Raw genomic sequence first — 24,238 nt, 5'->3', positions numbered from 1 at the left:
CCAATAGAAACAGGCAAAAGATGTGAATAGACATCTCTCCAAAGAAGAAATACAAATGTTCAATAAACACATGAAAAGATTTTTAACATCATTAGTCGTTAGGGAAATGCAAATTAACACCACAATGACATACCACTTCACACTCACTAGGATGGCTATTAAAAAAAAATAGCCAGCACTTTGGGAGGCTGAGGCGGGCGGATCACTTGAGGTTGGGAGTTTGAGACCAGCCTGACTAACATGGAGAAACCCCATCTCTATTAAAAATACAAAAAATATTTGCAGGCGTGGTGGTGCATGCCTATAATCCCAGCTACTTGGGAGGCTGAGGCAGGAGAATCGCTTGAACCCAGGAGGCAGAGATTGTGGTGAGCCAAGATTGTGCCATTGCATTCCAGCCTGGGCAACAAGAGCAAAACTAAGTCTCAAACAAACAAACAAAAAATCCCAACAACAATGGAAAACTACAAGTGTTGGCAAGTATGTGGAGGAACTGGAACCCTTGTGCACTGTTGGTAGGAATACAAAATGGTGTAGCTGCCATGGAAGAAAAGTTTAACGTTTCCTCAGAAAGTAAAATACAGAATTACTATATGATGCAGCAATTCCACTACTAGGTGTATACTCAAAAGAATTGATAGCAAGGGCTTGAACAGATATTTGTAAGCCTATGTATACAGCAGCATTATTAACCATAGCCTAAAGGTGGAAACAACCCAAGTGTCCATTGACAAATGGATGCATAAAGAAAATGTGGTATATAAATTCAATGGAATATTATTGAGCCCTAAAAAGAAACAAAGTTCTGATATATACAACAACATGGACGTTGTATGAAGCCATTATGTCAAGCGAAATAAGACAGCCCCTAAAGGAAATATATTGTATGATTCTACTTATATGAGGTACCCACAATAGTCAAATTGATAGAAACAAAAGTAGAATGGAAGTTACTAGAAATTCAGGGAAGTATGAATAGGAATTTATTGTTGTTGTTGTTGTTGTTGTTTTTTGAGATGGAATTTCTCTCTTTCGCCCAGCCTGGAGTGCAGTGGTACAATCTTGCCTCACTGCAAACTCTGCCTTCTGGGTTGAAGTGGTTCTCCCACCTCAGCTTCCTGAGTAGCTGTGAATACAGGCACCCACCACCATGCTTGGCTAATTTTTGTATTTTTAGTAGAGACAGGGTTTTACCATGTTGGCCAGGCTGGTATCAAACTCCTGACCTTGTGATCTGCCTGTCTCGGCCTCCCAAAGTGCTGGGATTACAGGCGTGAGCCACTGTGCCCGGCCTGGAAGTTATTGTTTAATGGTGCAATGGACTGAATTGTGCCCCTCCTTTCACCCCATCAGTTTACACACTGAAGCCCTCACCCTCAATGTAACTGTATTTGAAGATAGGGCTTTTAGGAGGTAATTAAGCTAAATGAGGTAAGGATGGGGTCCTAATCTGATAAAACTGGCTTAACAAGAAGAGGAAGGAAGAGAAGTCTTTTCCCCTCACCTTCCAAACCCAACACATGCATAGCCATATGAGCACACAGAGAGGAGCTGGCTGTCTCCTAGCCAGGAAGGGAGCCCACACCAGAACCTGACCTGACCATGCTGGCATCCTGATGTCACCATTCCAGCCTCCAGGAGCATTGAGAAATAAATGTATGTTGTTTATAAGCCACCCACTCTGTGGCACTGTGTATGGCAACCAGAGGTGACTAATAAGGATGGCTCTAGAGTTTCAGGCTGTGATGATAAGGAAAAAAAATCTGGAAATGGATAGCGGTGATGGTTGCACAACAATGTGAATGCATGTTAATGCCACTGAACTGGTATGCCACCGATTTAAGTGGCAAATTTAAAGTTACATCTATTTTGCCATAATATAAAAATATCATACAGTGCCTATTTGGTAGGGATTGGGACAGTTGCTTTTGCTTTCTGTAAATCCGTGCAAGAGAAGAAATCAAGTTGTAGGGTCTGATGGGGACTAGCAGATTACATAAAGCAGGAGCTAATTCCTTTTCTGTGAGGTGAAAGTTAGAAGTGGAGTCGTACTCAATATGGCCTCTGAGTAAATACAATTTTCTCGGTATATTTAGGGCTGACTCTATCTCACACTGATGAGGTGTTTCACCCTCATTTTATACATAAGAAGAAAAATTACAAAGACGTATAGCATTATCTGTGTTTCCATGATGGTGCATAATTGTCTTAGGAGAGAGAACCACTGGAAATTCCCAGAAGCGCTGGGATTACTCCCAGTTGCAGGGAGGAAGTTAGAAAGTGGTAAGCATTCTTGTTCTTACTTTACCTCTCTATTCTTGCTTCATCTAAGACTGTCCCTTTCAATCCATGCTGTCTTCTTGAGAAACTAATCAAGATTGGTTTTTTAAAGTATAGCTCAAGTAATTAACAATCAGGCTTTCCAGTGGTACGTGTCAACTAGCGTTTAAGAACCAAGCAGGGCAATTCAAAAGGTTCCTAAAGACAGGAGAACATTTGAATGAGCCAGAAGACACAAAAACAATCTGCTTTTAAATTCCACAAGCAATTCTATAGTTCACTTGGAGAGAGAAGAGTAGGAAGAGAAAATGGTATTTGAAAAGTAGGGGACTCTTGCATTGCTCTACTCAGTTTAACTAAGGTATAGGCTAGATATGAACTTGAACTCGTTACTCAGAACATCACAATGGAGCCAGACAATATTGAAAACAATTCATTTTTTCTTATTTTATGTAGCTTGCAACTTCTAACCAGAACATTTTCTGGAAAATTGGACCCTTTAGGGAAGGAAAGAACAGTTTTCTTCAAGAGAGAATGTTTGCTCACTTTTACTTTGGAATGGAAGGGAATTCAATGGATTTTTCTTTTAGATATGGAGGACTTTTAAGTTTTCATTATCAATAATTTTGGCACACATGAATCTTTGGGTAATTCTGTACTCATTTGGCTTTGGAATGGCCAGGGACCATTTAAAAAACAAACATGCTAGTTATGTTAACCATTAATTTGGATGTGCAAATATTTGTACTACCATCACCAACTATTAATACCAAAATCACTGTCAAAACTAACAGGTGACTTATGTTGATTACTCGTCATGTACTAGACATTGAAGTAAGACCTTTGCAGGAATTATTTATAGTTAATCCTCACAAACTCTATAATATAGGGACTACTATCTTAATTTTACTGCTGAAGAAACTGAGAGAGATTAAAGTGACTTGCCTGATTCTAACATATTCATCCAGTTGGAGCTGAAATTTAAACAGAGATGCCTGGGAATTCAATAGGACTGAGGATGTGTGCTAATCTATGAGGAGCTGAGAACAGTGATCATTTTCTATTTATCGTTGTATTTGCCACAATATTGCATGTTGTGCCTTATGTGTGACAGGGTGAGCTCAATGTATATTTGTAGTATTAAAAAATGAGGAAAGCCAATGAATATTTAGCATTGTACTGAATATCTCAAATGTTAACTTGGAAGTTATTTTAATATGACATTTTATATGCTCATTTTATGCACTGAAATTGAGTAATCTGTTAATATAAGGGGATGAATTGTGGATTTGCTTTTTCTTGGGGTACACAGGCTGGGACTACTGAAGAACAACACATTCCAACTCTTCTGCAGTCTGCTATATTGTGGCTGTGGAGACATGGTTTCTTCAGAAGTCAGTGTGTACAATGAGGAGGGTTTCAACAGCTCTAGGATTTACTCAGTATTCCTGTAAGTGAGATATCTGTTGCTCGAAATGATGGAAGTGGCTTGTCCTCTTTAGAGCTCAGCTAGTGTCTAAAGTGCTCGCCTTTCCTCCTTTGTGACTAGTAACCATGTTCTTGGGACGTGGTAACCGTGAGACTGTGCAGTCAACCCAAGAAGCCTCAGCATTCGCAACATAGCCAAGCTCATTTAAGTAAAGTTATCTCCTGCAGGAAGTTTCTCCTGTAGAGAGAAATTTTGATTTCACCTATCCTCAGACCGACCCTTGGCTCATTATAATAGTAAAAAACACTCACGCCTGTAATCCCAGCACTTTGGAAGGCCAAAGCGGGCGGATGACCTGAGGTCAGGAGTTTGAGACCAGCCTGGCCAACATGACAAAATCCCGTTGCTACTAAAAATACAAAAAATTCGCCGGGCATGGTGGCAGGTGCCTTTAATCCCAACTACTCGGGAGGCTGAGGCAGGAGAATTGCTTGGACCCAGGAGGCGGAGGTTGCGGTGAGCTGGGATTGTGCCATTGCACTACAGCTTGGGCGACAGAGCAAGATTCTGCCTCAAAACAAACAAAACGAAAATAAACACCCAGGTGGAGATTTAAGATGCTGATGAGACATGTGATGTATGAACAAGCAGGTACAGCAACTGCACGTGTGCAGTCAGAGGACTACCCAGAACGTGCTTCCTAGTAACACCTTTCCCCACCCGCTTATGAATCATTATGTAAGACTTCCATAAAGGGAGTCTCCCTAGCGCTGGTCTTTGCTGTCTCATCCCAGGGCAGTCCGTCCTAAATTCTTTCTCTCTCAGAGTGTGCTGTCTATTCCACACCGAATTTTCGAAATATTCTTTTTCTTTTGCAATAAATTGCCCTATGCTGCATCTTCTTTGCTGTATCTCTCTTGTTTACATTCTTTTAAAGTGAGAAGACAAGAACTGAGGTCTCTCAACAGCGAACAACCACCTGAAGGAGACAGAAAAACTCCACAATGACCCACTGAGTATCCTGGCTTAGACACGAGAAAGAATGTGTCAATGAGGAGTTGTTCAGCTGTGGAATTACAGAAAAAGGTGATTGCAAAGTAAATGTTGGCAGTGCCTCTCAAATGCTACTTGGGATAACCACTGACTCAAATATTCCTAGCCTCTATGGCAGGGCCGTCCATAGAATGGAGTCGAAGGTGGGAGGCTTTCACCAATAGACCCAGAGTGTTGTTCTTTCTGACAAACAAACCCACTGGCCTCCCTGACAATGTGAAACAGTCTTTTCATCTTTATTCTGATTCCATGTTCATCAAATAACTATTTGACTCCTGTGTAATCTGCTTTCATGGAGAGAATGTGCTGATGATATGGATTTCATGTGTTTTTATTCTGCTTGACAGTAATTTCTCATGCAAAATCAATAAAGAGGTTTCCAATCAACATTTAATGTCTACATAGCTTTCTGAGATCAAATTCAATGGTTTTACTCACACGTGGATTTCTGAGCATTGTAATACTTGTATTAAACAGTTTTCATTGTCAATTAATAGTGGATATTTTGGTGTTGATCTCAGCCTCCTGTGCATTTTAGTTAGGGACAATTTGTCCTGGGGACCTGATCACTGTGAAGGCTGGAAAAGTGTGTTTCTAGGTCGTCAAAGAGGAGAGTCAGTTTCATGCATCCAGCATGAATCCACTCTCTCTCATGCATCCACTCTCTCTCAGGGGGTGTTATCTATTCTGCACTGAACTTTCAAAATATTCTTTTTCCTTTGCAATAAATTGCTCTATGCTGTATCTTCTTTGCTGTATGTCTCTTGTTTACATTCTTTTAAAATGAGAAGACAAGGACTGAGGTCTCACAACAGCCAACAACCACCCGAAGGAGACAGCAAAACTCCACAATGACCCACTCAGTATCCTGGCTTTTCATTCATCCAACCTTTTCTTTAGGCTGCTGTCTCTCAAACCTTTCTGTGTGGACCAGGCTTGTAGACCCACAGCTCTACAGAGTCATGGGGTGTCCCCTATCGCTGTGCTGAGGCACAAAGTAAAGAGACAGGACACAGAAGAACTGGAAAAGAGCAGCTGGGCTCGGGGGAGGCATGCCACCTAGGAGCAGAGACAGGTGAGGCCCCAAATGTCCAGGAAAGTCTGTATTTATTGGGTACAAGACAGGGGGAAGGGAAGTAAGTGAGGTCATCTTAAGGACAGTGATAGGGCCAAGACAATCACATGAGCATAAACAAGGGGTCCACATCCATTAGGTCACCAAGGCTAGGAGGTGGGCAGCACGCAGCAAGGGGTCCATCCCCATTAGGTGACCGAGGCTAGGAGGTGGGTCGTGCGCAGTGAAGAGTGCAGTGTGCAATATCTCTTGTATAGGGGCAGGCTACTTCTAAGGAATTCTATAGGTGGATGCTTTGGGCAGCAACAGAGCTGACATGGTGCACAGACATCTGCTGGCAGCTTCCAGTGATTTCTATGGAGGATGGATGATCTGAATCAGCACAGTAGTTAGAGAGCTGACAAGTTATACAGTCACCAAGGCACAATTATACCAGAGGAGTTTAAGCCCTTGGAGGCTTGCAGGACTGCCAGTCTGAGGGCAGCCTTCCACAAGAACTGGACGCAAGGTACTACAACTCCTTTTTCAGGAGGAGTGGCTCTTGCTCCAAGCCTGCCATACAGCAGGTATCTTTATAATACTGAACGCTGCCATCTGGGTCAGATTCTTGTCCTGGTATAACTGTTTTTCCCTTAAATCATGCTCTGCACTGTGTCTACTCTAGATATTTCTCTGACTATAAGCAAGATATGCATATATATATATATATATATATATATATATAGCTGTTTATCCCTTAATTCATGTTCTGTACCCTGTCTGCTCTAGGCATTCCTCTGACTATGAACTAAGATATAACTATATATATATATATATATATATATATATGGAAATAACTGAGTAGTAAGATATTCTTCAGACACTAATTATTCTGACTATAAACTAATACATGATTATATATAAAGAATTATATAAAGGAAATAACTGAGTAATAACACTATAAACTAAGATATTCTTCAGGCACTAATTGTGCCGGGGATCTGCTTAGCTCTCCTTCCTCAGTACCCAGATGGAAGGTTACCCACACAGGCTGAAATCAGAAAAGGTGGACAGGTGTCTGGGGGTCAGCAATCTTAGACTGAAGTACAACATTTTCCTGAAGTCCTCTTTTTTATTTTAAAAATGTTATAAAGTGTGCATCCTAGTCTGTAACCTATCTATATTGTGTCAATGTTATTTTCATATGATGTTTTTGCCTACTAAACTTGAAGTACAGTTGCTGTTTTGGGAAGAGATGCTGTGCTTTCCTGTGGCCACGAACTGTACTTCTGGGCATGCAGCTCCCTGTGAGGATATGCTTACGTGAATTTGAGAAGCCCTGGCTTAGACATACTCTTGCAGTTTTGTGGCCTCTATGTCTTAGAGTTTTCAATAATTTTATATATCTTTTTTTTTTTTTTTTTTTTTTTGAGACGGAGTCTTGCTCTGTCGCCCAGGCTGGAGTGTAGTGGTATGATCTTGGTTCACTACAACCTCCACCTCCTGGGTTTAAGCAATTCTCCATCTCAGCCTCCCGAGTAGCTGAGATTACAGGTGCCTACCACCATGCACAGCTAATTTTTTGTATTTTTAGTAGAAATGGGGGTTTCACCATCTTGGCCAGGCTGGTCTTGAATTCCTGACCTCATGATCCACCCGCTTCAGTCTCCCAAAGTGCTGGGATTACAGGGGTGAGCCACCATGCCTGGCCTATAATTTTAAAATCTATCTTATGAGCTTTAGCTACTTAACTTCCCCTAAACAGAATTTTTTAATACCAGAAAATGACTATTTTGATCTTTTAATAACTAACTTAGATGGCTACATAGAAATTTTGGTTGTGATTAGGATATCCTCAACCTGGCTCAATAGCAATTCTTTATAATTTTCTCTCTCCTGTTTAAATACCAATGATGGCAGCGGGGGTATGCTTGGAGCTGCGGCTGCCAAGACCAAGAGGAAGGCGCTGGTTACAGCGGGGGAGGCCTGGCAGGGGCTGGGAAATCCAGGGAGCTGTGAACCAAGAACTGGTCTGAGCCCCGCCCCTTTCCGAGTTAACAGAGTGGAGCCCTGACCTCCCTGGCGCTGCTGCTGCCCACCCAGTTGTAGCTGTGGACCCGTGCATCCCTGCTCTCTTAGGGACCTGGGAAGCCCCCCGTCCGCCCCCAACCTCCCTGCAGGCTCAGAAGTGCCTGCTCCTGCTGTGTGTCTGGCCTCTCCCTGATCCTGGCTGATGACAGCAGAAGACAGGCAGGCTCCTGGGTAGAAAGGGGCTGGTTCCTGGTGAAGCCCCACCTTCAAACTAGGGACCCCCTGAAGCCTAGTGGCCAGGATGTCAGTTCAGCGGAGCAAAATGAGAAATTATGTGCCATTTAGTGCCATTTCTGGACCCACCCATGGCTGCCCATGGACCAATCAGCATGCATTTCCTCCCCTCTGAAGCCCATAAAAACCCCTGTACTCAGCCAGACGTGGGACTACGAGCTGTGAGAAGGAGGTACCAATTCTGGTCTCCTCGACTTGATGGGATGACCTGCCTGCAGATAGGAGCTACCCACTTTGGGTGTTGCAGCTCTTCGCCTTGCTCACCCTGCAGCTGTCCATGCACCTCATTCTTTTTGGATACAGGACAACAACTCAGGCCCTGCCAAATGGCGGGACTAGAAGATCTATAACACAAACAGGGCTGAAACACACACTTATCCCCTGCTTGCCACGTTGGGGGTAACCGGAAGGAGAGAAGAGAAGGAAGAGCTGCAGTCCTTTGGGGACTCCAGACATAGGAGCTCCCCAGGCCAGGGCTGTGACACCTTCTTTGGGGCTCTGTGTTTCCTGGTGTTTCCAGGCTTCTGGGAATCACTGTGTTCCCTGGTGCCCGCAGTAGAAGCTGGTTGTGGTATGCCTGGTCCAGCCACAGCCTTTCAGGGAACCAACATCCATGCTGGTGCCTGGATCTGCCTGCCCTGCCACAGCTGGCACGCCTGGCTTTACACAGTGGCCAGGACCTGCACTCACTTGCATACCTCTCCCCACTCTGCACCTGGCCTGCCCTTGGCAAGCATGGTGTCCAGGCCAGTAACACGAACTGAGTGCAGCCTGCCAGGCTGAGTGGGTGGAATGAGCCCAGTGGGCCCGAGTAAAAACTCGAGCAAAGGTGCCTGGCTACAGAGGCTTCTGTCTGGCAAAGAAACACCCCAAGGATCCTGTGACAGCAGTGTGGCCTCTACTGCTATCTAAATGATGAATGATTGGGCCATATGTTTCATAGACGTTGTGAGAATTAAACTAATTACGGTAAGCATTTTGAAAACATGAATTATTCCATAAATTTTACTAATTTACTAATTTTGTAGTATAATTTCAAAAAATATACTAATTTTGTAGTATAATTTCAAAAGTTATTTTATTCACTGGTGAGAAAGAGGAAAGTACTCTAGGTAACTAATAACCAGTTCTTCAACCTTGAGAAATGGGGGGAGAGAGACAGAGAGAGAGAAAGAGGAAGAGAGGTAGACAAAAAGGTGCCATCTGCTCGTATATTATGCAGCATCATGTCTCATGTTTTTTCACACCAGTCCTAGACAGAACTAATAAATACCCTAAATATAAACTTTGAGTTAAATATTATGTTATTGTGGCATTATGCCATTTCAACATGATAGGATATGGTGATGTGTTTCAATATAATTATTTTAGCTGCAGGGCATAAATACAATAAAAATACTGATACCTAGCTACTTGCAGTATCACCAAAAAGCATGTGTATGCTTTGTCTTTCTCATAGTTACTATGTTCCCACATATCCTCAAAGGCATTACATTAAAAAAAACATTTATTATGAAAAATTTTATGAGCCAGTCATTGAACTTTGAACACTGTCAGCATTTTACCATACTTCCTCATCTATACGTTTCCCAATCTCTCTCTGTTTTACTGGAGAGTTTTAAAGTCAATGCCATGTAGCATGTCATTTCACCCCTAATACTTTAGTAAGCTTTTCAGAATGGAAAAGAGAGAGACAGAGGAAGAGAGAAAGAGTGAAAATGGTAGCCAAAGAGAGAAAGAGAGAGAAAAAAACATTTTCTTACATATCCACAAATTTACAAGAATTACTTAATATTATCCAGTATCAAGTTTAAGATTGTAGGATATTTGTTTCTTTAATTTTAGGTTTAGATAGCTTTTTATACAAGGTTTTGTTCAAAACCTTGTTTATAACATTAACATACTTTTAAATTTGTGCGCTTGAAAGGAAAGCAAATTCCAAAAATGCTTTAGAGTTAGATAGGTATATTAGATCTACATTACTGATGATATGGTTTAGGTTCTACAGATCCTTATTCATTTTGGTCCACTTATTGATTCTTGGATCAAGAGAGGTGTGCGAAGTTTTTATTATTGCTGTGTTTCTTTCTGTTTCTCCCTGGATTTTTAGCAGTTTCTGCCTTATGTAAGTTGTTTTCAATGGATTGTAGTCTTTGATGTTATAATGTCTTTCTCAGCCTCTTTTAACATTTTAACTTTTTTTTTCTCCCTGTGTTCTACCTTGCTTCCTATCAAGATCTCAAATCCTGCTTTCTTATTACTTGAATTTGCCTGGCATATTTATGCATATTCTTTAATTTTTAATCTTTCTATATCATTTTGACTTAGGTATGTCTCATACACAGTAGAGAGATTTGCATTATTAGTCAGTCTGAATCTTTTTCTTTCAGCAGATTTATATGTTTGATCTCAGCTCTGACATACTGATTTATTATATAATTTACTGTTATCTAGAAGGCCTTTCCCCACATGGCCTGTTTTCTCTTTCCAATCTTTAGTATTTAATATGGTTTGTGTTTTTGTTCTACCTGATGCCTTTACACTAATATTATTTATAATATCTGAAGCTTCTCTTTTTAAAATAATGCCTAACTCTACCTTTCTTTAAGCAATACCAAAGTTGGCTGTAACTATTAGTGTTTTTCTTCCATCCTCCCCAGTGTCTAAACATAGATGATACTGTTTTACCCCTAGTTAATACCTATGTGACAATCAGCAAATGTACTCGCTTTCCACTCACTTTCTCCACTTGTATTATTTCTACATTGTCAGATTACATAAAATTTGTATATTCTTCCATCCTGTAGCCAGTTTCTACTAGAACCTGTAACAAACTTCTTCAGGCAGCTCTTGGTTTTCTAATTCTCCTTCTCCAGCAGATTACTCAGAAAGGTTTTTGGTAAAAATAACCCTAGAGTCCTTGAATGTTTATAACTGCTTTTTGATGGTCTTGTGTCTTAGTCTGTTTTGTGCTGCTATAACAGAAAACCACAGACAATAATTTTTAATAAATTTATTTGGTTCATGGTTCTAGAGGCTGGGAAGTCCAAGACTGAGGGGCTGCATCTAATGAGGCCCTTCTTGCAGCATCATACTATGGAGGTGAGAGAAAGAGGGAAGGGAGCCAAACTCATTCTTTTGTTAGAAGCCTGCTCCCACAATAACCCACTCCTGTAATAGTAGCATCAATGCATTCCTGAGGGCTTTGCCCTTATGACCTAATTACCTCTCAACGATCCTACTGTTCAACATTGTTGCATTGAGGATTAAGTTTCTATCTCATGAACTTTGGGGCAAAATTCAAATCATAGCACCCACCTTCATATTTCAGGGATAGTTTGGTTGGATATAAAATATTTAGCTTATATTTTCTTGTCTTGAGCATCTTTACAATACACTTTCATTGTCTTCTGGTACAAAATGTTTATACTTCAAAGTCTGATTCATTCTTTGCTTGGATGCATAATTCTTTTTCTTGTTTTAACAATACAATCATTTTATTAGAAAATGTTTCAGTGTTGATGGTTCTTAGTTGGATTTCCCAGATGGTCCTTTTAATATATAGATTCAAATCTTTTATTTTGAAAAGGTTTCTTTGAATTATAGTTTTATATATTAGTTGTTTTTTTGTTCTCAGAGGGCTTTCTTCTTTGGGAATTTTATGTTGAATCTCCTTCACCTGTTGCTCCAAATCATTTGACAAATTCTTTTTGTTCCCTTTTCTTTGTGCCTGTTTTATTAGTTTCATTCTTCTTCCTTCTTCAATTTCTCTTACTGTGCCTTCCATGGTCTCTCATTGCCCTTTTATTTCTTCTAATATATTCTTAATTTCTGAAATACTGTTTCTTTCTTTTCCAGTTCATTCCTGAATTTTCCTAGTTCTCTTTCCATAAAATAAAATGATGTTTCATATCATTATAGTCATCTTATTTCAGAGCAGGTCTAATTCTGATTTGTATGGTTCTTTGAAGCTTTGATTAGTTTTAAGACTGTTTTAGCTCATTTTGAAATCTTATGTTGCAGTTTTCGTCTTCTTTATATCCACTTTTGTAGTATAGTTTTATGTGTTGGGACTATATTTGTTTCATTCTTACCTTTATTCTTGTTGTACCTCTGTATGAGGTTTTATTGTAAACTGCTTTTATTTTCCATATATGAACTACCTCATATTTAAATGAGATAATTTTCTTGGAATATTAGAGGAAGGTTCCTGTGTAGGACTCTTCTCTGTTGTTACTGTGAAGCATTAAAAAAATATGGCCCTTTTATAGGGACACTCCTCTGACTCTTAAGACTCAGTCTGATTCACAAAAACATCCTGCTCTAACTCTGTGTTGTCTAGAGTTCTAAATGTCTTTCCTTTCAAAGCAGCATTGTTATCTTTGAATGTGTTTGTCATTCTGTGCTTTCTGAGATCTATCTCAGACACCTTCTCTGGTTTGGAAGCTTTTGTTTTGCTGGCTTCCTCAGTGTTGTATTTTAGATTCAATTCACTGCAGATTTCTTATTCTTTTCTTGCTATATATTGTAGCAATATACTATAATAAAGTTATTCTTTTCTTGTAGGGGGAGGAGGGGAGAGGATGAGTCTATGTCTTTCCAACAGGTAGTATTTTGGAATGTTTCTCAGATATGGCAGGCAAAGTCTGCATTAACATGGTTTACATTCTCATGGCTCCTTACTGGTTCCCTGTGGTCTCCTTGCATTGGCCTCAGCTTGGAGCCTGTGAGAGGGTCTTTGAATTTCACTGGTAATGTTCAGATTTGATTGCTTTCATTCCTGTTCTATAAGGGCTCTTCTCCTTTTGGGGGTGAATGTTTGTTATTGATTTCTGAGTACTCTTCTTGGAGGAGTAGCAGTGCTCACCTTCTTCTTTTTTACCAGTTCTTCATCTCTCCTGTCCAAACACTGGATCTGCTGCTGTCTGGTGTTTTGGTGACACTAACCCATGTTCTGTAGTTCTTGAGGGATTTTTTTGTCATAAGTTTTATGTAAGATCATGTCCATGTTGATTTTTTTCTTTTGCTATCCTCAATGTTCTGTCTGGTCTTGATGATTAAACAGAATCATGACATTGCCATGCTTTTAGTATCAGAAATGCCAATATATTCTAAATAAAGAATATTGTAGAAAAAGTGGCTTTTCTATTTCTGGCATCATTCTTCATAGTTTTTCATCATTTTCAAGAGCAGGGAAGTACTTAAGTATTGAAATTCAAAACAAAATTACAGTAGTCTCCTCTTATTCTTGGAGGATACACTCCAAGAATTCAGTTCTAACCGCCCCCCCAGTGATGCTTAAAACGACAGATAGGGCTAGGTGCGGTGGCTCACACCTGTAATCCCTTTGGGAGGGATTGCACTTTGGGAGGCCGAGGAGGGTGGATCACGAGGTCAGGTGTTCAAGACCAGCCTGGCCAACATGGTGAAACCCCGTCGTTACAAAAATACAAAAAAATTAGCTGAGTGTGGTGGTGTGTGCCTGTCATCCCACCTACTTGGGAGGCTGAGGCGGAAGAATCACTTGAATCTGGGAGGCGGAGTTTGTAGTGAGCCAGGATCATGCCATTGCATGCTCCAGCCTGGGTAACAGAGTGAGACTCTGTTTCAAGAAAACAAAACAACAACAACAACAAACCACACAGATAGTACCAAACCCTACAGATACTATGTTTTTTCTTATGCATACCTACCTATGTTAAAGTTTACTGGATAAATTAGGCACAGTAAGAGATTAACAACAACAATAATAAAATAGAACAATTATAGCAATATGCTATAATAAAGTTACATGAATGTGGTCTCTATTTCAAAATACTATAAAATTATGAAGCCCCATAATATTATAGCTGGGACCTCATAATATAGTCGGGCAAAAGTACAGAAAGTAAGACCATAGATAAGGGAAGACTACTGTACTTGCTACCAATTTGTATCCCATTCTGACAAAAAACAAACATAGGCAAAGAGTTTGAATGTATATGATTGGTTCTGGAAGACCTGAGTTTAAAGCAAGACTGGAAAAAGCTGACATGTCCTTCCTGTGCTAGAGATTGGTGTAGAAAATTAAGCTCCTCCTGAGAGTATCTTGTTATTTTAGTTTCTCTTTAGAATGGGCCTAAACAATTGACCATCCTTTCCAGAAACTGACCAGGCATCATTTAGATTGTGCAATAAAATCTCAACACAAAGAGTCATGCAAGCTCTGTAAGAAGGAAAAGGTCTAAGGCAAGACATAAGGGAAGGTTTAGCCAAATACAACTAGGTTATCAATTAGACAAACAGAGAACTTTGGAAATATAAGGGAAATATTAATTCCTGCATCTCCTAAAGTCAACAGGAGGAAATGCAATAAAGTAGATCAAAAACACAGAGATAATTGTGAGAAAAATAAAACATGGAGAAAGAATTTAGCCACGGAAGCTGACAGGGAGCACAGGAGTGCTTATTTTCCCATCTCTCAAATCACGACAGAGGTAGCTATGTTTCAGATTGCTTGCAAAATCTGACTGACAGATGACCTTCAGGTTGCTCTCTTGTGAATGTAAGAGGTGACTTACCTCTTAGCAGCACAGTTATCACACTTCTCAGAGCTTGGAGCAGTGCCCAAGATGGCTTGCTGCTAACACAGCAGCTCAATACGTTGCAAGGACACTTAGAGGAATATTGGCTCTCATTTTAAACTGTTGTCTGCCTGCAGGTGATTAAAATCAAATTTCAAGCCCAATAATGCATACTGGCATTTGTCTTAGAATTGACCTCCTGGGCTGAGTGGGGTGGTTCATGCCTGTAATCCCAGCACTTTGGGAGGCCGAGGTGGGTAGATCACAAGGTCAAGAGAATGAGACCAACCTGACCAACACTGTGAAACCCATCTCTACAAAAATACAAAAATTAGGTGGGCATGGTGGCGCATGCCTGGAATCCCAGATACTCGGAGAGCTGAGGCAGGATAATTGCTTGAACCCGGGAGGCAGAGGTTGCAGTCAGCCTAGATCGTGCCACTGCACTCCAGTCTGGGCGACAGAGCAAGCCTCTGTCTCAAAAAAAGAAAAAACAATTGACTCCCTCTTTCAAAAAATTTCATCCCAGGACCCCAGAAACCTCCCCCTCCACTTTTTATTTGGCTACATTTTTCTTGTCCCCCACCAGTCTGTGGCTGGTTACTGGATTTTTAAGGCAAGTCAAGGGCAGTTGTCACTGTAGAGCCCACTCTTAGTTATCACAGAAGCCAGCAGGTCACTTTGTCACCCCATTGGTAGGGGGGAGGTATTCCGATGTCCAATACTGGAAAAATTATATCGAATTTTTCCATCTATGCTAACTTTCTGAGGCTGTGGATTGGAAATTTTGCTATGACAGTTGGGTGAACTAAATTCAGTTCTCTTAATTATTCAGCCTAACATTCTCCCAACTGAGTTACTTTGGTGACAATTAATTTTATTAATTCTATTTAAATTCTATTAATTTAGTGTCATTTTCAGAATTAGAAAGGTGCTAATTTTCATTGAAAGTTAAATGCTAAGATGAATTTATGAGTAGGTTAACATACACTTAAAACGTCATTGACTCCTGGCACATGAATCCCAAAATGTATATATTTGTGTGTGTAAACATATATCAAATACAAATACACATACTTATAAAATAAATAGAAGGAAAAGACAGAATGTTTTGTTTGCCAAATTTATGTATGCCATACAGAAGAAAAAAATATTGGTTATCTCTGAAGCACCTCTGAGTCTGTTATGACTTGAGTTAAATTGCCACTGTTGGGGCACTATGATGTCCAATTTGTTCATCTGGGAATGTGAAATTAAAATTGTGTTTATTATAGGACACTTTACATTTGTCTTCATAGCCCCATCTCAATGTTGAAAACTCAGAAAGCACAGAAATATTTGAGAGGATAATGCAGTTCTTTATGTGTTCTTACATTATTCCCAACCTCGTTGAGCCCCAGAGAGATGTCTTAGCATAGTGTCCCAGCACTGCCTCTGCCTGTGAAAATAAATGACAGATCAAGTTGACTCTAATATAGTCTGAACAATAAATCATCTCTGAATGAGTGCTTAATTTAAAGATCTGGGTTGATGAGATATAGCACAGAAAGGGCAGAGACAGTTGCCTGCATGGTTGCCAGGGAAATAGCAGGACAATCTCACTTTGCAGCTTTCCTTGTTGTGAGACTAGATTGCTTGGGAATTCAGGAAAGCTGGCTTTGGCTCTCCCAAGAGAACCCGAGGGAACCTCGCTCTTTGTGCGGAAAGCACTTGCTTTTTACTCCTGCATCACACATCAGCAGCACTCACTCACACAGAATTTCTTTGAAAGAGATAACATGGCATCCTCAGAAGATCTTTGAGATAATGCACCTCCTAGTGTTGAACTTTCTTTCCTGTAAGCTGATAGGGAGAAACCTGAAAAGCCTTGTGCACTAAGAAAACATTAGAATAAAGAAGAAGCAAGCAGGTGAAAAGAAGAACAGCAGCCTGCAGCATAGGAGGAGAACGGGAATTATTTAGGGTGCCTGTCTTTGTGAATGTTCCACAATTCTGGGTGACATTAGTCTCGGGAAAGGAATTTAAATAAGCAGCCTAGGTAGATTGGTATTGACATGAATTTTTAAAATAAAGATTTTTTAAAAAGTTTGCACAATCGCAAGGTGACAAATGGAAGTGCCCAGATTGGCACATTGAGGACAGTAAGCAGACACTTCTTAAAAGAATTTATGGCACTGGTTGGAAAAGACACGTTTATCTATTTTACATCTTTTATTCCTTCTTACATATGATATTTCGAATTCTGCAGAACTCTTCTTTTTAGACTATAAAGGAGCACATTAAATGACTTTAGCAAATTCATGAATTCTAAGGAGGAGAAGGGGAAAATAATAGGAAATTCAGTTTCTTTCATTTAGCATCTTGACACAAAAAGAGACACTCCATATGTGAGTGGTTTAAGAATAACTTTCCACTTTAAACCTGTTCTTACCCTATTTAACATAGCATGGGGGAAAGCACATTGTTTCTATTTGAACAGCACTGAGGGTTGTTCAATTTATTACATGGTTCAGAATCCTATTTATTCTCTCTGGGACTCATCACCTCCCACCTGTACCCATTCTCCTTGACTACCAGAGGATGGAATGACTTCTGGAGAGTACTACTTTATCAGATGTGATTGTAATCTCTTCTGCCTTTTAAGTAGGAAGCTGGTTGGCAGAGTTTGGAAATTGCTGAACAGAGGCTTTCAACTTTTGGAGTTTCTCCTTCTTCCCTGTAGGATGTCAGAACAGAATATTTTGTAACTTGTTTAACAATCAAATGGACCATAGACCTGACCATTCCTCAGAATCAGTTACCAGTTACCTGGGATTCATTACCCAAACTGTCTTTCTGGCCAAGCTTTCCAAAGAAGTGGACTTGGTATAGACATGGAGGGAGTACGTGCTCAGTGTACCCTGGAGAGGGTTCACACACACAGGCCTGAGGGCAAAGCGGGTGGGACAACAGGGAGTCAGGATTCCCCATTCATTCATCTTTCATTCATTCAACAAATATTTATGGAGCACCTACTATATGCTAGAGACTATGTCTTTCTGCAAAAGAGCAATAGCAACACAACAAACCAACAAAATCCTTGTGTTGTGGAGTTTACTTTCTAGTGGGAGAGATAGATGAGAAACATGATATACAAATAAATTACATGGCTTGTTATATAGTGATGGATGCTAGGGAAAAAAATACAGGAGGAAAGGGAGTAGGGAGTATATAAGTATGCATGTGCATGTGTGTGGGTGTTGTGGCAATTTTAGATACGCTGACTAGGGAAGACCTTACTGAGAAGATGACTTTTTGAGTGAGGACCAGAAGGAAGGAAGGGCGGGAGCCATATGATTTCTGAGACTGGAGGATGCTAAGCTGCAGGACCAGTAAACGCAAAGGTGTTGAGGTCAGACTGCGCCTGGCCTATGTGAAGACTGGTGACGAGGCCAGTGGACAAAGATAGGAGGAAGCCAGGGGTTGAAGAGTCAGAGAGAAGGTTGGAGGGGACATAATAGGGGTCAGATTGTTTAGAATCTTATAAGTAAGGACTTTCATTTTTACCTAGTGATAGATGGCGGCCACTGAAATCTTGAATGGAGGAGTGGTGGCCTCATCTCCGGTTTGTTTGAAGTGGACTGTGTTGAGAATAAACCGAAACGGGGTGGACAGAAGCAGGGAGATGAGCCGAGAGACAAGTGCAGTAATCCAGCTGAATTTGTCAGGGAAGTGAGTGGGGGTTTATAGGCTGTTTATGGTCTGTAAAATATCCTTTATGAGCCGAGTTCCAAGTACCAGAGCCAAAAATTGCCTAAGCACGTCATTGTTTACCCAGAATCAGGCTGGCACAGACAAGCAGGTGGAAAACTGTTCCAAGTACAAGTGCATAAAACGGCGAGTTGCCCTGCTTCTTGGCCCAGATCTCCCATAAAGGAATCTTATGTTTACATTGCTGGAGGTTTGTGGTTCCTTCCCATAACTGCTTTAAAAGAACCACCGTTACTGAAACAGTAATTGACTTATTACATTTCTGTAGGAACTTTGCCCATTCTAACAATTAATTTAAAGTTTATAGGAAACTAAAAAGCTCTTTCCTATACTGGATTGGATCTTGGAACAGAAAAAGGACATTAGTAAAAAAACTAGTGAAATCTGAATAAAGTCCTGTTTAGTTAATAGTATTGTACTAATGTTAATTACTTAGCTTGATTAAATACACTACAGTTAATGTGGTAAATATAACGTGTTAACATTAGAAGAAGCTGGGTGAAGGATAATGTGTGAACTTCCTACACTATCTTTGCAATGTTTCTGTAAATTTAAAATTATTCCAAAATGAAAAGTTTATTTTAAGAAACTCTTTGAAAGGCAAAAGAAATTGCACGTGTCAACATTTTGAAAGTTTTTTTTTTTTTTGTCAGAGATTAAGCTGGTCAACACATATATTCTGCACTTTTAAGAGTTTTTTTTGAGATGGAATCTTGCTTTGTCGCTCGGCTGGAGTTCAGTGGTGCAATCTCTACTCACTGCAACCTCCACCTCCCTGGTTCAATTGATTCTCCTACCTCAGCCTCCCGAGTAGCTGGGACTACAGCCTGCCACCACTCCCAGATAATTTTTGTATTTTCAATAGGGATGGGGTTTCACCATGCTGGCCAGGCTGGTCTTGAACTCCTGACCTCAGGCGATCTAACCGCCTGGGCCTCCAAAAGTGTTGGGATTACAGGTGTGAGCCACCACGTCCAGCCTATCCACCCTTAAAAATATTATTACCCCCCCATACAGTTAGAAAATAATAATTTTTTATTAGTTCATTTAGATTAAGCTGCATTTCAAATCCTTCACTTGCCTCCTGCACTAAATGTACATATTTCACTTATGCTCTCAGAGATCTACTCTGCCTGTGAATTAGATACTTTAAAAAACTAGTATTTAACAGTGCAAACCCTTGTCTGTTATTTATTTTCTTTCTTCTTGCTTTCCTCCCTTGCTCTATGTCTTCATTCTTGTTATGCATCATATCTTCACTGAACAAATACAACTGAAGGCAACTGGCGCATATACTACGTCCCCATTTTCTTCTTTCCTAAAGCTAAATATGACCTTTATTTGTTTACTGTTGTGAGGCTTTGGGGAAAGAAATTTGCACTGTGTTAAAAAAGAAAAAATAAAATCTGTTGCCGGGTGTGTTGTCTCATGCTTGTGATTCTAGCACTTGGGGAGGCTGAGGTGAGAGGAATACCTGAGGCCAGGAGTTCAAGATTAGCAAGGGCAACATATTGAGACCCTGTCTCTACAAAAAATTTAAAGAATTAGCTGGAACTGGTGGTGTGAATGTGTAGTCTGGGCTACTCAGGAGGTTGAGGTGGGAGGATTGCTTGAGCCCAAGAGTTTGAGGCTGCAGTGAGCTATGATCATGCCACTGCACTCCAGCTTGTGTGACAGAGCAAATCCTTGTCTGAGGAAAGATAAAAAATCTGATCTTCTCAATGTCTGATTGTTTAAGCCAGAAATAATGAATGCAAATGTCTCCAGGGATAAGGCAAGTGTTGTAAAAGTATAAGGCAATCTAGGGTAATAGATACAAACATACTGGCATAGCCTACTTGGGCTTAAGATGATTCTGATTTTGATTATTCCTGGAAGGTTGTATCCTTCCTAGAACCTGAATGGAAGATTTCAGCCTATTTAGAAAAGGTGCTAAATAAATTCAGGTTATGGTTTAGTCAGGTAATGTGGGAAAAATGTGAGCAGTTGCAGTTTGAAGAATGTAGTAACCAGAAGGAAGACAAATTTACCTTTCTACGTAAGGCAGATAAAAGACTGATGAGATTTTAGCCCTGTAGTGAATCACATAATGATACTGTGGGCTCCTCAAGTGCATCTCTTAGTCACTAGGCAGGACAGCATTTAAATCATCATAGAAAGATGACAAACAGAACCTTATGAAAAAACCTGTAGAAGGATCTCACTTCCTAAGCCTTCTAACATGTTAGGATAGGAAAGTTGTTTCTGATATCTGTCTACTTCAGATTTCCACTGCTATGAATTAAGTCCATGGTAGATAGTTAAATTAATGCAAGCAGGCTAATATTACTAATGTTCTAAAGAAGCTTTAATGAAATGTTTAAGATGCAAAGGATGAGACTGAATTACTAACTTGAACGAAGCAGATAAAGTCAGGACTACATGCACATGCAAAATCCATGAGGAGATGGAGAGCGCAGCGGCAGGACTGGCTCTCTCCTTCATCCTGGGTGTCCCAGGCATGAACAGAGTCACCCTCTGAACACAATAAGCAGTGCACCTGTGACTTACCACATCTTCCATAGGGATCTGGAACAGCTCACCCAGGAACACTGCCTGCATCCTCTGGCCCTTCCTACCATGCCCTTGGCTAGCCTTTTCTCAGAGCTCTGCAGCCACAGACACTATCTAGGCAATAGCATCATCTTCCAGAGACTATAAAACCAAGGACACTGATGGTATTCCTCCACAATGCAAGACAATCATCTCTTGATTTCTGAAAGGCTGGAGAAGTGGGATGGTGTGAACGTCCACCCTTGATGCATTTCCTTCGTATCCTCTGCTAAGAGCAGGTTAAATTGCTAGGATAAATACACCTTATCCAATCTTAGTCCTTCTTTAGCACAGTCTATTCTGTGGAGAAAGGTTATAGTAACAGTATTGAATGGAATCGAACCCAGTGCAATAGTCTTTTCTATGCCAAACGATAGAAATTTTAAACTTGGGACCTGGGGCTATTCAGCTCTTTCCATTCTATTTCCACTGAATAGAAGTGTTTAGAGGTAGAAAGATTGGTTGGTGCTTATTTAAAGAATCAATATGGCTGCATGTGCCACAGTTCTGTATATTATGGGAATGCATTTCTTCATGATTCTGTACAGCATAGCCTGGTTAGGAAAATAGCCAAGCCCCTCATTGCCTTGTACTTGCCTATACCAATAGCAAAAAGGCTGTGCACCAGGACAGAGGCTTTTTATCATGGATATCAGGTACCCATATTTACACACTTGTATGACAGATATGTTAATTCTCTACAAACGCTGATGGTGATTTCTCTAATTTCAAATAAAAATATTTTCTAGGTGTATTTTAAAAATTCTTGGCCAGGTATGGTGGCTGACACCTGTAATCCCAGCACTTTGGGAGGCCGAGGTGGGAGCATCACCTGAGGCAACAGTTCAAGACCAGCCTGGCCGACATGGTGAACCCCCATCTCTACTAAAACTACAAAAATTAGCTGGGTGTCTTGGCACGCATCTGTAATTTCAGCTACTCAGGAGGCTGGGGTAGAAGAATCGCTTGAACTTGGGAGGCGGAGTGAGCCAAGAGCACAACACTGCACTCCAGCCTGGGAGGCTGAGGCAGGAGAATTGCTTGAAAACTGGAGGCAGAGCTTGCAGTGAGCCAAGATCAAGCCACGGCACTCCAGCCTGGGAGACAGAGTGAGACTCCATCTCAAAAACAAAACAAAACAACCAGAAATCATCTGAGGAATCAACAGTGGTCACTAATTCTGGGTTAGACTATCAGCTCTGCAGGCGAAATTTAGTAATTGTTAAAACAGGTTGAACATTCCTTACTGAGTGATTTAAATGAATGTTGCTTGGCTGGAGGGTAAAAGTGAAGGTGTTAGCAGTCCCTCCCACCACCTGAGGCTAAAGGGGAGGAATGCAGTCTCACAGGTAGGCGGCAGGTTTCATGCAACCTTTCCTCACCTCCCCCCAGGCAGCAGGCGGGGGCTCCACTGGAGGGTAGTATTTAGGCACGTCCCAGGCCACTGCAGCCATGAACCATTTGAAGTCCTTGCACTTTAGCTGCTTGCGCAACTCCTTTTGGGCAGAGATGTCCCCCGTGGAGAGATGCCTGTACTCTGGCCGCCGCTGATAAATGTACTCGGCAAATTCATCCATCCAGGTCTCAGCTACCCGCTTCAGGTTCTGTGCAGCAGGAAAAAAGCAAGTTATTTATCAGCTTATTTTTTCAAAGGGTGTTTTTTTGTTGCACCAGAAATTAAAAAAAGAAAAGGAAAAGCTAGCAGACATCGTCAGGCAGCCCTGGTTGGTGGTTTACGAGCAATGGGAGTTTTCCTACCTGCAAGGGATTTGATATAATTAACCTGCGGCTTCGCACACATTTCTGCTTCTGGCATGGGGTTCAACTGCCAATTTGGTAATAATTTATCAGAGCCAGTAAAGATTCAGCTCACTATTATATCAGCTTTCTTATTCCCCCTGTTATTTCATGATTATACATTTTTTGTTTTTTACGTAAAACTAAAGGTTTTGAAACTGGAGAGAATGAAGGTCCTCTTAGGCATGAAATTGCTTAAAGCGTTTCCAGAAACAAGAATCTTGGAAAGAATGAAGACAAGCAAACTATTATTCTTTTCCCCCAACTTTAGAGAGATAACTGAGCATAATTACATTTACAACTGTGTGTTCTGAGATTTTATGTGTGCCACACGGATACCAATCAGAATTTAGCAGTTTACTGCATGATGAAGTGGGGCTAAAGGAAGCATCAAGTAGCCAGTCTTGTCCACAGATGTGTCCCTGGGGTGAAGGAAGCGGAAGGTTGGTGGTGGGGAATAAGCATGGATCTTAGGTGTGGGAGAGTGTGTGGATTCAGTGTAGGAAGCTCAGCCCTTTTGTCAGTTTCGGAATTGACCAAGTTAGGCACCCACGCTGGGTATCAGATTCCTCACCTGAAAATGGCAACAGTAATACATACCTACATCATGGGGGTGGCTGTAGGATTAAGTAAGGCAACAACTGTAAAGCGCTTAGAATAAATACCTGGCACATAATAGGCACCACAAATAGTAGAGCTATTATTAGCAGTGAAATAAGTGCAGGATTGGAAATTGGAGAGCCTGGGTGGTGTTGGGCTAGCCACATGTTAATAGAACTGTTCCTGTGGCCTTTAGGAAAGGGATTAGCTGAGATGAGATGCTCTCTGTTGGGCCTTCAAGCTCTATGGTGCTAAATAGTAGAGAGGGCGACTGCGTTTGTGTAGAAGATGCCAGTTTTGATGCCTCCAGCTTCAATGTGCTGCAGCACATTTTCATAAGCTGGTGGTGTCCCATAGTCTCTGCTTCTTGTGTCCTGCTCAAGTTCTTATTTCAAGTGCTCGGTTGGTGTGAGCATTGACCCACTCCTGTTTCTCATTTGCACTTAGAAGATAAAATGAGCGCAATGGCCAGGAACTTTAATGAGATCTGGACAGAGGTGACTAAAGTAAAAGCTAGTGACATTTAGGAAAAGTGCTTTCCGTAAAAATGACTGCAGAATCCTCATTCAGGCCTGGAACTCTGCCCAGAGGTCTGCTGGATTTGGAGGCATCATCACTGATGCCTCATTCGTAATGAGACCACACATTTCTTCGTCCACTCCACTCATTCCATGTGTTCAGTGTCTCCCAGTGAGCCTCTCCTGTCTGACCTTGTCCCTGCTCCTCGCTCTCCATGGACTCCTTGGGTGCTTTTGGTGGATGGTGGGCATCCAGAAGGGCTCTGTTAACACAGCA

The 24,238-nt window shown here is 40.9% G+C and overlaps 1 protein-coding gene across 1 annotated transcript in view; it reads right to left on the bottom strand.

Annotated features, from left to right (window-relative positions):
- GALNTL6 (polypeptide N-acetylgalactosaminyltransferase like 6) overlaps positions 1–24,238 on the bottom strand; it is a 232,000-nt gene that overhangs the window by 63,086 nt on the left and 144,676 nt on the right. The window contains exon 5 of the mRNA XM_017498515.1: positions 22,429–22,650. Coding sequence (XP_017354004.1) covers positions 22,429–22,650 — 222 coding nt within the window. The remainder of the gene's footprint in view (positions 1–22,428; positions 22,651–24,238) is intronic.

The sequence above is a fragment of the Cebus imitator genome, unplaced genomic scaffold (assembly GCF_001604975.1).
Source record: "Cebus imitator isolate Cc_AM_T3 unplaced genomic scaffold, Cebus_imitator-1.0 Scaffold243, whole genome shotgun sequence".
NCBI classification, from domain to species: domain Eukaryota; kingdom Metazoa; phylum Chordata; class Mammalia; order Primates; family Cebidae; genus Cebus; species Cebus imitator.
The sequence above is the reverse complement of the archived record's forward strand: the minus strand, read 5'-3'. Positions and strand labels throughout refer to the sequence as shown.